Source organism: Phalaenopsis equestris, unplaced genomic scaffold (assembly GCF_001263595.1).
Source record: "Phalaenopsis equestris unplaced genomic scaffold, ASM126359v1 Scaffold000522, whole genome shotgun sequence".
Taxonomy (NCBI): domain Eukaryota; kingdom Viridiplantae; phylum Streptophyta; class Magnoliopsida; order Asparagales; family Orchidaceae; genus Phalaenopsis; species Phalaenopsis equestris.
Window position 1 is genome coordinate 1,494,967 of NW_018164962.1, and position 18,225 is coordinate 1,513,191.

General features: G+C 39.6%; 1 protein-coding gene across 3 annotated transcripts in view; it reads left to right on the top strand.

The window, feature by feature from the left end:
• LOC110028727 (ruBisCO large subunit-binding protein subunit alpha) overlaps window positions 1–18,225 on the top strand; it is a 40,139-nt gene that overhangs the window by 11,111 nt on the left and 10,803 nt on the right. For all 3 annotated transcript variants that reach the window (XM_020730693.1, XM_020730694.1, XM_020730695.1), the window contains one exon: window positions 4,528–4,778. In XM_020730693.1, coding sequence (XP_020586352.1) covers window positions 4,528–4,778 — 251 coding nt within the window. The remainder of the gene's footprint in view (window positions 1–4,527; window positions 4,779–18,225) is intronic.

The following is an 18,225-nucleotide window of genomic DNA, read 5'->3' on the forward strand; positions in this document are numbered from 1 at the left end:
CAGGTAAAATAAACCCTATTTAATCTTTGTATTAAATAGGGGAATTTGTCGGTCATATATAAAAGGTTCGCAGACCAAACGGATGTCACAAATCTCTTAGTTTGCAGTATTGGGTCTATCGCTGAGGTCTACACTTATCTCTCGGGAAGGTGTAGTATTCGCGGTATCAGACACGATTATGCAAACTATCAGACTAATGAGATCCATTTGGTCTCATTTTTCAAAAATTAAAACATACTACTTTCAAAACCCAAACTATATATCTTTTATATTTAAATTAAATCTCAAAAATTATTTTCATATATCATATTTTTCAAATAAATCTAAATCAATCTAATCGAAACGAAAAAGTTGACCGACAATCTCATAGCGACTTTATCATAAATATATGTAAAACCATCGACGAATAACAAGATTCACTTGATGAAAAAGTTATTCAATTTGAAAACGGCGGAACGTGTCTGTTACTCTATACCTGAATGATTTCAATATTATCATAAATCAATTGTCGTATGTTGAAATTGATTTTGATGATTTGAATTGATTTTGATGATGAGATACGTGTGCTGATATTGTTGACTTCATTGCCAAATAGCTGGGAAATCATAAATATGACAGTTAGCAGTTCTGCAGGTAAATATAAATTGAAATATGATGATATTCATGATTTAATTGTGGCTGAGGAGGTGTGCAGGAAAGATTCTGGCGAGACATCTAGTTCTAGTTTGACATTGAATGTTGACAGAAGGAGATCATAGGATAAGAACTCAAACAGAGGAAATTCAAAATTAAAGTCTGGTCAACGGACAACTTGCTCGAATTGTGGTAAGACTGATCCTATAAAAAAGAACTACAGGAATCCTAAAGGAACGAGAATGATATCATTAATGTTGTAAATGAAGAAATACAAGATGCGCTATCGCTGATAGTTTACATTTTTATTGATGACTGAATAATAGATTCAGGGGCTTCTTTCCATACATCTTCTTACCAGGAGTTGATGCGAAATTATGTTGCAGGTGACTTTGAGAAGGTATATCTGGCTGATGAAAAAACTCTGAACGTGGTGGGAATGAGAGACATTGATATTACACTCCCTAACAAAAACAAACAAATGGACTTTGCAAAATGACTTTGCAAAATGTCAGACACATTCCTGGGTTGAAGAGAAAACTCATTTCTATTGGACAACTCAATGAGAGTGGTCATTCAGTAGTGTTCTCAGATAGCACTTGGAAGGTTACCAAAGTAGCATTGGTGCTGACTCGGGGTAAGAGAACAGACACACTATATATGACTACATGTGATCATAGTAGAAAAATAAGATTTGATGATCTACCAGATGTCACAGTGCAAGACAGTGATGAAAATGACGAGGAGAGTGAGTTCGGGGCACCCATTCTTATTATTTCGCAGACAGATGGTGAAGAACCACAAATGTATAAAGAGATCTTGCAATATAAAAATTCGAGCAAGTGAGAGCTGCCCATGAAGAAGGAGACAGATTCCCTGTCAGGGAATCAGACTTGGGAGCTGATAGAACTTCCAAAAGGGAAGAAGACATTGCACAACAAGTGGGTGTACCGGGTGAATATTGCACTTGATGACAGTAAGAGGTACAAGACTGGACTTGTTGAAAGGGGCTTTCAGCTGAGGCAGGATATTGCCCATGCAATGAGTTGTAAGCAGATACATGAGTAACCTAGGAAAGAGCTCGGAGGTATAAGACTATGTTGACGCTGATATGTCGACTAAGGGTGCTACTCTTGAAAACCTCAAGTTATGCTCGACTTTAGTTGATCTTCCAGCGTGAAGACATGAGCCATGAGTTGCAAAAGTGGAGGATATCATGATTGAGAAAAATGTCGCTACTGCCAGCAGATGATGCAGCAAATAGGTGGTGCAGTCAGTGTCTCAGTCTTCAAGTGGGAGAATTGTTAAGTGGAGCCTGTGACTTACCCACCTCACTTACCGCGCCTCACCTATCTCTCTCCACCCACTTCTCTCCTGCTTTCTTTAAATAGTCTCTTTTAGCCTGTCATAAGTGCTATGCCAAGCCCTCTTTACCCCTCCGCAACTTAAGCTTGGCTCGACAAAGCTTACAAGAGAAGCTTGCGGTGTAGAGCTAAGAGAGAGTAAGGAAGAGAGAGAGAGGAAGGGAGAGAAAAAATGTTTTTTTGTAAACTTGCGGCATTCGACGGTGTAATTTCTCGAAGTAATAGAATCCTCTGCAGTTCCGTGGACGTAGGTAAATTAGCCGAATCACGTTAATCTGTGTGTTATTTTATGGTTTGCAATTTTTCAATTTGATTTTTTCACTTTATTGCCGTCGTTAACCCCTCCGCAACTTAAGCTTGGCTCGACAAAGCTTACAAGAGAAGCTTGCGGTGTAGAGTTAAGAGAGAGTAAGTAAGAGAGAGAGAGTAAGAGAGAGAGAGGAAGGAAGAGAAAAAATATTTTTTTGTAAACTTGCGGCATTCGACGGTGTAATTTCTCGAAGTAATAAAATCCTCTGCAGTTCCGTGGACGTAGGTAAATTAGCCGAATCACGCCGAATCACGTTAATCTCGTTAATCTATGTGTTATTTTCTGGTTTGCAATTTTTCAATTTGGTTTTTTCACTTTATTGCCGTCGTTTTTTCATAACACTGACGATGATGTCCTAGCCCCATAACTCCTCTCCTTGCTCCCGTGAGCCTACCCGACCCTTCCAACGCCTTGCCACCACATCCATGCTGCATTCACCTCACTGTACGCTGTTGCTGCCCACTTTCCTACCATCGGACAACCAACCGTAGTTGTCCCTTGCTACCTTCTAACCATTCCTCCACTTGCATGCATGTTTTTTCTTCTTAAACTGCAACAACACCATCGTTGACCTAAGCCCTAATTAGTTTGTCGTATCTTTTGTTGTTTTCTAGTTTTTAGTGTTTTTGTTTGTAAATCTTATTTGATTTCGGTAATAAAAGTTGCATTTTCATTATCATTTGGTTTAAGTCTAGTATCATTTAGTATTGTAGCCAAGTTGACTCTAGTCATATGATAGGGTTTCCAGCTTCCCCCCCATCACCTCCCCAAAAAAAAAAAAAAATTATTTCCCTCCACCCTACACACCTCGTTCCACCTACCTACATATGAAAGCCTAACCACACTTTGAGGAAACAATTGCCAGAATCTCATCAGGAATTTACAATGAAGGACGTACAACGGCTACTCAACTAAGTACTACATTGGCTCGATGCCATTGAAGAAAGAATCCAGGGTCAGATCACCGTCAACCGTAATAGCGAAATCCGTGAAGGAGAGCAAAAAATACACCTGAATCCCTTCTATGGTGATGTGTTCAGTGGAGAAGAAGACACGCCACAACACTTTGGTGTACAATATTAGCGGAAGCGTAGAGCTGTACTACACGTTGGAAGATTTAGAGATGAGATTCCTGTTTGAAGATATCTAGATGGGGTGTCTATTGGAAGATATCTAGATACAGTGTCGGTTGGAAGATATAAAGATGAAATGTATGCTGGAAGATATAAAGATGAGATGCATGTAAGAAGATATATAGGCGACATCCCAATGGAAGGATACAAAGATCTGAGAATGAAGGTGGACCTACCAGATTTCAAGTGAATAATGGATCTAGATGATTTCCTCGAGTGGATGTAGATTGTTGAGCAGATTTTTGAATACAAGGTGGTGCTCAATGACAGATGTGTGAAACTTGCCGCTGAAGAAGAATGCTTCTTTGTGGCGGGAGAACCTGCAGAAGTAGGGGCAGAGAGAAGGATATGACAAAATCACTTATTGTAGAAGATGAAATGGGAGTTGCATCGACAGTAACTATCCCCACATTATCGCTAGGATATTTTCTTCAAGTTTTACCACCTGCAGCTGAAGGAGATTTCAGTGGAGGATTACACGATAGAATTTATGTAGCTTAAGTTGAAGTGTGAGTCGAAGAAGATAGAGAAGCACATCATAACCAGATATTTGGGAGGCCTGAAGCTCGTTACCAGTTATGTGGTTCAATTGCAACCCTATTAGACAGCGAGGGACGTGCAAATTTTAGCACTGAAAGTAGACAAAAAACATAAGCAAAATAAACAACCACTTCTAGTCAGACAACCACCCACAGTTGGAACTCCACTCCCACTCCTCAGGGAGTGGAGCAGTTTAGTCAGGAGCTGGACAGAGCCACTCTGTGTGAGAAGAAGCTTGAGAAGAGTAGCACACCCAGTACAATTTGCACGCCCACTATGCTCCTTAGATGAGTTACTTTCTCACTTTTTGAATTTCTTAATTCTAAAAGATAAGAGAGAACAACATTTCAAAATGAAGCTTTCTATTCCTTTACTAGATAGTATATAGATGGTTGTTGTTGGTGATTGCAAGAATGGTGTAGCTTTTTTTTATAACATTAATCTTTCGCACAATTTAGTTGTCTTAGATCTGTGGGAGTTGCCTCCCTCACTAAATCTTATTTCATTTTATACTCCTTTAGCCCTGACACTGAATTGCTGAAAACAGGTGCAGATTTTCTTGCTCAAGATTTGGGATTGGCTCTTGATGGCGTCAATTCCGACCAGCTTGGTATTGCACAAAAGGTAACCATAACTGCCAATTCGACTACTATTGTTGCAGATCCAATAATGAGGCCTGAGATTCAGGCAAGAATCTCTCAAATAAAGAAAGATTTGGCTGATACAAATAATTCTTATCAAGCAAGGAAACTTTTTGAAAGGATTGCAAAACTCTCCAAAGGTTTAGCTACCATCAAGGTATTATTTTTATTTTCTTGCATGTTTTAAATTATCTCTTCATTGTAAAAATGAGATGATTTTTCTTTTTTTTTTGCTATGCTTAGAAGACAGGGGCCCATTTGGCATCAATTTGTTTTTTTGTTTTTATTTTTTATTTTTCTTTTATTTTTTTTAAATATATTTGTTTAGTGTATTTTTTCTTTTTTTTTTAAATTAAATCAACTCGTTTTTAAAAGCACTCAAAATGAGTGTTGTTAAAAACAATCATTGCAATCAAATATCTTTTATTTCAAATCAAAATATAAACAAAACAAAATAAGAGTAAAAACAACAAAAAACAAAAAAACGAAAAACAAAAGTGAGCCCAAATGGCCCCTTACCTTGTTATTGTTAATTTTCAGAACAGTTTCAGCATTGAAAACCTTCAATAGCATAGAATAATCCTCTGGCTTAATATGCTTTAACTTATACTTTTTTAAGCACTTGAATGCATACTTATGCCATATTTTTTAGATTGTTTTCGTCTGTTGGAGAATATTTGTTTGAATATAGAATTATAGGAAATCTTTAATCATTCTTTGTTTATGATTTTATTCTCTTAATTAAAGATATTTTTTGTTTTATTTCTTGCCTATCATTAGTCATCCTATTTGTCGATATACAAGCTACCCTTTTCTACTAATAAATGATATCTAACATTTCTCCTCATTCAACCTGGCAAAACAAGGTTAATACAACCTCAAGTTTTGTCCAGTCTCATACTCCTCTCCTTCCCTCTCTTTCTATTCAACCCTTGCTCATTATGTTTGCTACTCAGTTTTCTTACTTGTTCTGCGTGCTACTCAGTTTTCTGACTCGCAACTTAGTGTTTGCTCTTCCCTATCCTTTCTCACTGCTACGATCTGATTTCTATTAAGATTCTTTGCACATCTCTTATTATAATGCTATGGCCACTCCATCTCTTCTTGAGCCAAAACTCTCCACCATCGGTATCAATACGAAATTTAATGATATCTACTATCTGTTGTGGTTGAGGTTTTTCTGGTTCCTTGTTGGGCCTGATGGAAAATTTCAACACTTGGATGCTTCTCTTCTCACACCCGAAGGCACAAACACTATATCTAAATGGAAGGCATTTGGTGATGATGGTATTCTTACTTGGCTATTCAATATTCTTCAATTTTTCATTGCATTGATCATGTTTCAAGACACGGCGAAGAAAATTTGTGACTTTCTTGTTACCCGTATTTCTTGGAAAATAATGTTTCTAATGTCTAAACACTAACCTTTAAAATCTTTTTTCTTCAACAACATGGTTAGCCTCTTCAGGAATGTTACACTATACCTTATGAGAGAAATTTGATGAATTTCTTCGATACAAGCCTTCATTAACGATCCAACTCTCTTGAAAAGTTTTGATTAGAAATTTGTTCTTGTCAAATATCTTTTGGAGCTTCATGCTTCCCTTCAATGTGCTCGATCTCAGATGATGGCCCTGCTTCACCAGTATCAACATTAACATTATCTTGTCTCGAGTTTTTTAATTCACTTACCTCTAGCCTTCTTAGCCAATGTTTGTCCAATATTTCCTTGCTACAAGTGTTTGTGGTGGTTGTAGTCATCGTGGTTCTAGAGGCAAAGCTTTTTTGTTGTTGTCATTGAAATCAGTATACTCATCTTTCAGAATGGTGACTGGCTAATTGCTAAAGGGGGTTTCCTCTTCATTTCAGAATGGTGACTGCTTTATCATGATTGTTGGCACTTCCATCTTTTGCACTTTTTCTTGATGGGACTTTATCTTAAGAGGATTCTGGCCATCTCTAGTGGCACTGCAAGACATCTATTTTTGCTTCTTATCAAATTTCTAGGTCTAGTATTGTTGCAACACTTGCATTCTAGATTCTTAACCTAATACCTGACTTAAACCCAAACTACAATAGGAAAATCAAATATTATTATTAAGAGCAGATATAGGTTATAATCAGTGACACTTGGAATTAGGAATAATAAAGACTCAACACGAGCTCAACTAGAGTTGAGGTCGAAGCGGTGATGCTGCAGCTTAAGGAGAAATAGTAACTAAAACTAGTTGGGTGGTGGGCGACATCGAGACCTTGAGGCCTGAATGGGGTGTATAGACCCATGCTTTGTCCTCGGGCCTTGGCTAGGTGACAAATTTTGTACCGTTGGACCTACCGCTCCACGCCCCTGTTGACCTCATTTTTAGTGAGGTTTTAGTTTCCTACTCCCAAAACCCAAAATCTAGCCTTAGGACTCTCTTGTTGACCATCTTAGCAGACTAGTAATAGAGCCCACATCTCGTAGAACTTCAAACCACATCTTGACTTATTTTTGTGAAGAACTCGCATGAAGAACTCGCATGAGTGGGTTCCAAGCATTCAACTTCTAGTTGCAAGGGCTAAGGACCAACACGTAGGGGGCCCGAAAATGAGTTCATACAAGATCAGACGGCTTTAGGTGAACCCTCCGTGACTCAGCCATGCACTCGCTACACCACGTACGAAGTTGACACATTTTTGGCTCGACCGTCGACAAATTTGTTCGGATGACCCCGGATGACGAAACAGATCACGCTGGCGCGCCCGGAACGTCGACTTTAGTCAGAAAGGACACCCATATCACTATAATTCCGCGCACAAGTAGATCACACAAAAGTCGATGCACGTTTTTTTTAATTAGCAGGTGTGGGCCCGGGCTCAACCTAGGTTCAACTCGAGTTTGACTTGGGCTGGATATGGGCTAAGCACAGACTAATCATTTTAGCTCACGAATTTAAAATTTAAAATTTAAAATTTCAAATATATCATTTAATCCCACAATAATTGGATATAATTAAAGATTAATTCTTTTCCAATTAAGTCTCCGCTGCTCAAGGAAGGTATTCAATTCCACACTAAAACTTTCACGTAAGGGCTCGCTCGAATATTCAACTATACTAATTGGCCTCGACAGAAGGATTCATTCGACACAATCCCCAACTAGCTCCCTCTCTGGCGACTCCACTGAAATTCTGCCAGCATTCATCTTCTCCTCCCTGCGACCAAAGCCCTGCTTCCCGCTCTACGCGCTTGCCTGTCTCACCTCCCCCTCTCGCGAGCTCCCCTCTTCTTCCCCTCTGCACCGGAAAAAAAAAAAAAAAAAACTCGTTTCGTTCACTCCTTACTCTTCCTCGCGAACGAGACCAACTCCCTCTTCCTCGCGAACGAACCCATCCCCTTCTTCCTTGCGACCGATCCTATCTCCCTCTTCCTCTCTCGATCCCGACTCCCTCCTCCCGCTCGGCTCGTGTCTCCTGCTCGGCTTCCTCTCGTTTGATCCCGTCTCCTTCCTCGCTCGACCGAACAACCCCGTTCGCCTCTCCTCTGCACGAAACTGTTCAGCTCTCGTATATCGTCTGCCACACTCCCACGCGCAGTTTCTCCTTTGCATATTTCATGTGGGTCGGGCCTGGCACTGGAGGTAATTTTAATGATGTCTTTTTCTGTTCTTAATACCTGAACATTTATTTGCATTAGATAATACTCTAATTTTCCTGTTGTTTTCTGGAAAAAAAAATGAATTGCATGGTTAGAGAGAATTATGCTTCCACACCTTAAATTGTTTGTTATTATTTCTCCAAAACTAATTGTGCCTTGCATTGGACGAAACCTAGTTCAATTTGATTATGTCATATTGTTTAGACAATGTCAAGATATGAATTGCTCTGTTTAAATTTTTTTTTTACAATTGTGTGGCTGGTGTACAAAGATTTTTCTCATGCTTTAAAACTCCTATCATTTCATTTTTTTGATCAGTTTGCTGGTTAGGATGATTCAATATTTGTGAACATGTTATTTTTGATGAATTCATACTTCAACTTTTGTTTGGCAACTGGAAGTGAGCCTTAATGCATTTAACCTGTGATAGTAAAGCTGACACGAAGAGTCTTCTTTGATGTGGTTGACATTACTGGTTTCCATTATCAATTTGCTAGAGTTAGCATATTTATTCTTTTTAGTTATATGGATCATTTTTTTTGTTATATTTGAATATCACCGCTCCAGAAAAGAATGAAAAGAAAAAGTTTTAAATATTTCATCCAAAAGTTTAGGGGAATTTACATGCACAACGACATCGTTTTATGGTGGTTTTGAACACGGTTTTGGAACTGTTTTGGCTCTTCGTTTTTTTATGTTCTAGGGATTTGAAAATGTTGTTTGGAGCTTTTAAAAGAGCTGATTTGGAGACGGTTTGAGTGCAGTTTTTTAGTGCGGCATAGGGTCGTTTTGGGGCTGGTTTACCAGCTAATTTTGAGGGTTTTATGCACTACTTTGATGCTGATTTGCACACTATTTTGAATCAGTTTATGTACCTTTTTGGAGTCTTGAAAGGCAGATTTTGCGCTCCATTTAATTACTGATTTTTGGAACTTCTAAAAAATATATTTTGTGAATTAATTAAGTGCTGTATTTAGCTTACGAGTGCTGCGAATTATGGTTTGGAGGTGTTAAAAATGCTGTGAGAGCTTTTATAGTGCTATGAGATCTTTTGGAGAGCGGTGAGAGCTGTTTGGGTGCTGACATTGTGGTTTGGGCTGCTGTAGGTAACTTATAAGTGCTGCGAATTACTGTTTGGAGGTGTTAAAAATGCTGTGAGAGTTTCTGGAGTGTTGTGAGATTTCTGGATTGTTGTGAGAGCTGTTTGGGGTGTTGTTTAAAAATGTAGGTGTTGTATGGGCTAACATGATATTTGGAACATAATTAAGTGTTGTTTGAGACATTTTGTGGGCTAATTTTGACATGGTTTTGACACCGTTTGGGCACCATTTTGACACTGCTTCGGGGCTGATTTTGATAGCTTTATTCACTGTTTTTTTGGGTTGATTTTGATAGCTTTATTTACTGTTTTTGTGGGCTGATTTTGATAGCTCTATTTACTGTTTTGGGGCTGGAGTTGGAGAGTTTTATTTACTGTTTTGGGGTTGGATTTGGAGAGCTTTGTCTATTGTTTTGGGGCTGGATTTGAGGAGCTTTATTTACTGTTTTGAGTTTCACTTGATTATCATTTAAACGCTTTTAGACTGACTCACCTACATTTTTTCCCTCTCCGGCTTTACTAGTTTTGGAAGCGGGTCAACCTCCTTTTGCTTTATTTATTCTTAAATTGTTAAATAAAAAAATGAGAATTTCTGATTTAATTACTTGGAAGACACTTAGAAATATTTGAGGATTAGTTGAAAAATACTTAATTGAGGGTAGAACACTTTAAATCACTTTAAATCAGAACACTTTAAATCACTTTAAACACAAATTAAAATGCATACTTCCTAGATTTTAGGAGCACATCCTAGGTGAGAGCTTATCTACCTAATTCTCAGTGGAGGCCTCCTAGATTTTAGGAGCATACCCTATGTGAGAGCTCATCTACCTAATTGTCAGTGTAGGTTTCTTAAATTTTAGAAGCATACCTTAGGTGAGAGCCCATCTACCTATTTTTCAATATAGTGTTCCTAGATTTTAGGAGCTCACTCTAGATGAGAGTTCATCCATCTATTTTTCAGTGTAGGCTTCCTAGATTTTAGGAGCACACTCTAGGCGAACGTTCATCCACCTAATTTTCAAATAAATAATGAAATTTGACACTTGACCCTGATTCACAAACTGATTAAAACACTAGACATGAGGATGTACCGAAGCGTAGTCCATGCTTCTTTAGTTAAATCAATAGTGAAATTCCCGTCATGACTTGACCTATAGTGAAACCCAGTGCACCGGGATTTGAGCTTGGATATTATACTCAAATTCTCCTGACAATCGGAGAAATTTATTAATTCCACATATGGATCACTGGACTAAGATAAATCTATGGTTTAAGTGGCGAGGGCGATGACGACATTGCTTATGTATGCTTAAATGAGGGATACAAAGTCAAATTATTAGAATAATATCTCCTACCTCAAGGATCTTCATTAACAAAGAGGAAAGGATCAATGATACTATTCGCCGATTCTTGGTGGGATCGTTGCCTCCGACACTCTTAAGTTGTTCGTAGTTCTAGCACGATTAGAGTGACTAGCCTGTGGACTACATGACTTTACAAAATATTTACAAAAATATAACAAAAATCTCTTTTGCATGTTAAAAAGAACTCTGAGTTGTTCGTAGTTCTAGCACGATTAGAGTGACTAGCCTGTGGACTACATGACTTTACAAAATATTTACAAAAATATAACAAAAATCTCTTTTGCATGTTAAAAAGAACTCTGTATAAAAATGACTTAAACAACAACTTTTGCATGAAAATCAACGAATATTTCTATGAAAATTTATAAAGGTCCACGGCTAGTCACTTGGATTGAGGTTAAGGACTGTCCTCCGTAGATTGTCGGGCTGGTAACTCTTGTTCAAGATCGAGAAGCACAAAATCTAGCTCTAAGCTCCCACTTCTACCAATGTCTTACACTCAGTCTTGGTCTTTCATATGTGACTAAGTGTTTATTTTGCTTATGATTTCTACGACTCATTTTTCTGACTTTCATTCTAGGTTTTCTCGCCTTATTTATTTTTCTTGTAAGTGTGTTTAAATCTGCTGCAAATCATATTTAATCACGCAACAGTAGCAGATGCCCAGGTACGCTTTTACAGTTTATCTACAACATTTTACTTTACTACATTTTATCTTTCAAATATCTTTTATTTACCTGCAATTTGATTATTCTGCATGCAAAATCAGAACTGAAACCAAAATCGAAACAAAAAAAAACCAAACTTTGACACAAAAACTGAGAAACATAAATCAGCAATCTCAAACCCTGAAACCCTGGAGCCATCACTACAACTGGAGCTTGGAGCAACTTCGTGGGCAGCGTGACATGGAGCTTGGAGCAGACTACAAATGGAGGTGGTCTTCATTTCGAGAACAACAAAACAAGTCTACAGCAGCTAAACTCTCTCCTTAGTCTAATTCACAACCCATTTGACTTCGATGTAGCTTGCTAAATTCTCATCCCTTTTTTAGGCTTCTGCACAATTATGTTGTGCAACGTAAGTCCTAATTCACTTTAGGTTCTGAGGATGTCGTTCGTTACGACGTAAACCCTCATATCTTTGCGAGCTATTTGTATAACCAGTTATCATGCAAGTGTAAGTCCAAAATAGTAAAATTGACAGGATTAAACACCTAAATAACATCGTCTCCAAAACTCAGCTGCACATTATGATAGTTTGGGAAGTCACTGAGGTTTCTGCTCATGATCTGTGACATCCCCTACCTTCTCTTTCTTTTGGACTCTTGAAAATAACTGTTCCTACTTGAGTCACACTCATTTGTTTTTCTATGTCCTATCGTGAAAACCTAAACCTTCAGATCTTGAAGACTGGTACCATTAATCACTATCGAGAGTTTTCTCAGGCGATCCCCGTCATTTGAGATGTAATTAACTATAGGGGCTTGCATCTATAGGAAATTTTGAATCCAGGTAAAATAAAATCTATTTAATATTTATATTAAATAGGAGAACTTGTCGGTTACACATAAAAAAAGTTCGCAGGCCAAACAGATGCCATAAATCTCTTAATTTGCAGAATTGGGTCTACCACCGACATATACACTCACCTTTCGGATATGTGTAGTATTCACGACATTAGACACGATTATGCAAACTATTGGACGAATGAGATCCATATTTGATCTCATTTTTCGAAAATTAAAACACGCTACTTTCAAAATCCAAACTATATACCTCTTATATTAAATTAAAATTTCAAAATTATTTTAATATTTTTAAAAAATAAAAAAGTTGACCACAAATTTCTAGCGACTCCGTTGGGGACTAGTTCTCTCCATTTTGATCAAGAGGTTTTGTCTTCATACATCGACAATATGTCCATATCTCTCGTGGGTCGGATTGCTGTTCTTCCGTTGACATACTGTGCTCATTTCTTCCTTGAGTCAGTATGGTCAACTGTTCTTGGATTTCAGGTCCATCTGCTTAACCATCCTTAAGCAGAGGGGTTCAGGAATCTCTAGGGTCCTGTACCTCATTATTGTTTCATCTCTCTTCCGAGTTCGGCTTGTTCTTTTCACAAGTCACCTCAAATTTTACCTTTGAAACTTTCCTCGATAATATTAAAACTTCACAACCTAATGCCCAAAACAAACATCAAAACAAACATCCACAGTTAAAGAATTTGATAAAATTTTGAACAAAAGACACAACATGACAACAACAAATAAAAATTCAAGACAAAATCACTTTGATAAGTTTGAAAAAAACGCCCAGTTCATAAGACAATTTTGTCAACTTTTGTGCTTTTAGCTAAGTTATTTCACCCGGAAATAGAGCGCAGTACTCCTCTGACATTCAACAATTTTTCTACTTACAGGAAAGATGTCATCTCCAACGTTGACCTTCTCGTGCAACATGCCTACCAGCAGGGATGCCCGCCAGGTGTGATCCAAGATTAAGTTTGTGTCTGGATTTAACAAATTCGAATTAGTACTCGACAAGGCCCCGTTCGTCATAATAAAAGTCATTGCCCCGGATGTCCAGGAGCTGTCCACTGAATTTAACTTGAACTGTGGGCAAGACTTCCCTTCCCTTAAGTGGGTGAAGGTCACTACTGCACCCATTAAGTCAGCTGCCCCTGTTACTCCAGAACTGTCCTCGTTTCTGCAAAGTCCGTCACTGTCACTCCTATTGGGATTACTATGGCTGCACCTGCTGCCCCACCAGTGTCTCAAGGAAAGGGAATTTTGTATAAGGAAAATCTCGTTCTTGCCATTATCTCACCGCCATCTGTGTTTGAAATTGGTTTTAGTTCGAAGTCCGGTCAACTTACCAGGACTCAACGGAGGAACCGCAACCGTAAGATTCTGAAAGCTAAAAGGGCAGAAGCTTTGAAAACTGTTTAGTCCAAAGAAATTCCTCAGCAGGAGGAAGTTGGGTTGTCTGAGACTGCATCTCTTCTTGGAGGAAGCATGTTTCACCCATTGTCCGCCGCTCTCGAGAAGGAGAGTGCTCATAGGATTGCTGCCGCAACGCCGTCACCGCCTCACCACCAAGGCTATAAGAGAAAGAGATCTGAGCCTTCTGCACAGACCCGCTTGGTTTTCGAAAGATTGGCCCGAAAGGAGCGTTGCTCCGTTGCCGAGATAATAAGAAGGATGGGGTGTGCTATATTGCCCCGAGTCCGAGCAGAGATTCTGAGAAAAGATGAATCTACCATTCAATCACATGATTTTGCCCGGAGGGGAAGAGCACAACAGCCTCGTATTCCCGTTAAGCTTCGCTTGGGAGAACGTTCTAATATCGTTGCTACTCATGTTTTTACTGCTGTCGCCTCACGGAAGCCCGCAGAGCACCGACCGATCCAGTTTCGCTTGGGTCCAAGGACACCACTTGCCGCCACAAAGGGAGAACCTCAAAAGATAGACAATGACAAAAGATCGCTTGTTAACGCATCCGGACCGCGTGTTAGGGATTGCGACTTATCCCGGAGAGCTGAGGCCACCAACGAGACGTCTAGTCTCTAGACTTTGGTTTTGAAGAAGAGGTTGCGGAAACCTAATGTTGCTGGATTGGTGCCGCAACATGGATCAAAAGGATGTCTCGATGCCCCAGTTTCTAGTGTTCCGGTCGTGTCAAAGCCAGTGTTAATAGAAGATGTACGACAACAGTCCCCAGTCGATCTCAAGATCATTAAGGGGAAATCGATTGAAGACACATTGGAGAAGCTTAGGGCTTATATCACTGAAATCACTTATCACTAAACTGTCAAAAGAACAAGGAAACGTCAGTGATGAAGAATGCGATTTGTCGGATCATATGGATGAAGATTTCACAGAAATCCTAGTGGTTGAGACTTGAGCCTCCGCGTCATTGCGCGATGCTCCTTCGCCCACTGAGGAGAATGCCGATGATGAGTTGCGGAGAGCCATCCGACAAAGGGATGAACATATTATCTGGATGGAGAGAAAGATGGAGGAGATGATGACCGTTATAACTGCACTTCATAATCAACCCTAATCTCCGAGAGTATTCTTTCCAGAAGCAAACCTACTAGAAATCTTTCATATTGCAGTTGAAAATAAAATGTCAACCCAGAACACAATATCGAAAAAAGGACATCAAACAGATGGTTGAACAATAAGGGAAGCTTTAGCCCAATCCAAAGGAGGAGCATCGATTCCAAATGGTAGACGAAATTTGATGTAGTGTCGTACCCAAAGGGCTTCGTACCACCTACATTCAAAACATTTGATGAAACAGGGAACCCTCGTCAGCATGTTGCGCACTTCCGAGCAAGCTGCAACACAGGGAGCAGCGAAGCATTATTATTCCGTCAGTTTGTGAGCAGTCTATCCGGGGTCGTTTTTGATTGGTATGCACAACTGCGTAATGGGTCAATAAAGACATTCATAGAGTTGGAGAACATGTTTTTCAAGAGGTTTGCTTGAGCTCATCACTATATCACCGTCGGTGATCTTGTAGTGGAGCGACAGAAACCGACAGAAACTCTAGTAGAATACATTCTGCGGTGGAGGAATTTAAGTATGAAGTGCGAGCCAAAATTGTAGGAGCAGCATGCAATTGAGATCTTATTTAAGAGCATTCATGGTCCAGTAACTTTCATACTCAAAAGATTTACAATTAAAACATTTGAAAAGCTGCTCAGTAAAGTTGCAAGTCTGCAAGAGGAGGCTAAGTAACTTGGATTCTTGGAAAAAGTTGACAAACCAAAGCCCACAAAGACATTCGAAAAGAGATTTGGGATGGTAGTAGCAGTCGACAAAGGCAAGCAGCCAATGCAGATTCAGGTAGAACAACCTCGACAGATGTACCAACGTCCACATCCCACCCAACAGTTTGGTCAACAGATAACCAACAACACCATCAGTCACAATACCAGCAAGGAACTTACCGAATAGACAGAGGACAGGGTCCTTCCATGGCTGACCGACTGAACAGAGTCTACTCATTCAAAGATGATGCAGTGCAGCAGGTAAGATGTTCAGAAATTTGATTAAGAAGTCCGAGTTTGTTTTGCCAAAGCCAAAGAAACCAGACGAAGTTGGCAAGACAGATCACCCCATGTAATGCCCATACCACAGGATGTTGGGGCATACTATAGAAAATTGCTTCAGTTTCAAAGGATGGCTCGAGAGGAACTACAGAAACGGGAATATCACAATTCCGAAGGAATATTTGAAAGAACTTGAACAAGGTTCGGTCAATATGATTTCGGCTGGGTATAGTTCCGATCGACCCCTATGTTACATGTGGCGGAGGTTTGCAGTTAGGCTTGATGTCTACAACCTACCAAGCCAACGCCGTCAAGCACACCGGAGAAGTCACCACTGCAAGAGAAAAAAAAGAAATGTTTCAAGAGGATAGAGATTGGTAGTGCGAAGAGTAGAGTAGGGGTTGCTTTTTCACGATTGGTTGTTTCGGATTTGGGGGAGAAATATCTTAAACCATTCACTTTGTATGATTTTTTCTTTGTCCCTCCGGAGTCACATAATGCAAAGAATTTTAATTTTGGCTACGTTCTTACTGTTTCTGGTGATTACATAATTAACAACCAATATGATACGAATTTCAATTCTCTCGACGATCCTCAAATTATACTAAATCCTAATGAACCTTTTAACACGACTAAAGAAGACGTTGACAACATAGGTTATGACAGCTCAAGTAGCGAAGCACACGTTTTTGAATTCCAAGGAATGCCAATTGCAATTGAGTTAGAGCTATCAGATTCAGAGACAATGCTAGAAGAGCCAACCAACACTCTAGAAGAGAAACCTCTGGGCCTGACCCAAGTGATGAAAGAAATAAAAGAGGTATATTTGAGAATAAGAAAGGTGTTACCCCCAATAACGGGTCCAACTACGAAAGAAAAACAAATACCTGCTCATGAAGAGCCAGCTCCATCAATGGAAGAGACACATGTTCGGGAGGAATCTGGAGGCTCGAATAACAAAGTGGAATATAACATCCTAGCCCATCCGCGAAAGCTGCCAGCCAAACTAAGCATTTACGATGCTTTGATCCTGTCAAAGGAGATGAGAGAAGCTCTGGTTAGCCCTTTGCTCGACCCCAAAATTTGCTTATCTCAGTTGACCATCAGCTCCGTGGACGAGGGTTGTTCGTTAAAGAAACAATCCAATGTTACTTTTACAGATGATGACTTGTTGCTTGGGACAACCGACCACAACAGACCCCTCTACATTTCTGTGAACGTCGACATATTCATACTTCCCAGGATGTTAGTTGATCCGGGAGCATCAATTAACATAATGAATTTACGGACATTAGCCTACTTGGATATTGACACCCACAAGCTTTCAACTGACAAGATGATGTTAAGAGGCTTCAATTAGAAAGAGGAAAGAGCTCTTGGATCGATAACACTGTCAATGAGGATCGATGAACTAATAACGACCCCAAAGTTTCACATCATAGATTCAGAGACTTCGTTCAACGCCTTACTGGGTCGACCTTGGATCCATGAATACAAGATGATCCCGTCATCTCTACTCCAGTGCATAAAGTACAATGAAGGAGGTCAGGAACGGTGCATCAAGGGAGATATACAATCGTTCGCAGTGCATGAGATAGGTATTCATGAAGATGTCGCCTATTATGCACCCCCAAAGAAGACAGTCTTCTCCAGAGACGTCGTGCCAAGAAAAATTGAAGATGTAAAAGAATTGCAAGAAAGGGACCAGTCGACTCCGTATCATCGATCTCCTACCGCTCCTGCACAACGAGATGATGAAAGCTCTTTCGGCCTTCACAACCGAGATCAAGACCGGGGACAAGGGCGAGGGAGAGTTAACAAGATTGTTGAACGGAGGGATCCGATCATCAACATTGACTTGGAAGATAGCTCCGAAGAAGAAAAGATGACAAAGATAACAACAAGAAATTGAAAGACACCTTAGTTCGAGGAAAAGATGACAAAGATAACAAACAAGAAATTGAAAGACACCTTAGTTCGAGATCTCCTTGAGGAAGAAAAGAAGAAAGAATATAAATCAACGTACGATCGGATCAACCATTATGTACATACCATGACCTTGACCCGGATCCATCCCAATGAGTCACACTTTACCTCAAACAACTGTTTGAAGTCCGATAAAGCTAACACTTGGGCCCGTTTCCTCGTTTAGGGCGTTAAACGGAACTCGGTTGCCCCCCTCCACTAAAACTTTTCTCTCTTCAAAGGCTTTGTCAGGGGAGCTGTGATGGTGCCGAAGTTCCTGATATACTGCCTATAAAAGAGCGTTAACCCCAAAAATTGTCTCACCTCAATAAAAGATTATGGGGGTGTCCAACTCACAATCGCCTCTATCTTCATAGGGTCCATTTGAAGTCCTGCAACGGATGCAATATAACCCAAAAAATAGACCAAAGCCTTCATGAAGTGGCACTTCTTTGAGTGGGTATATAGCTTTTTTA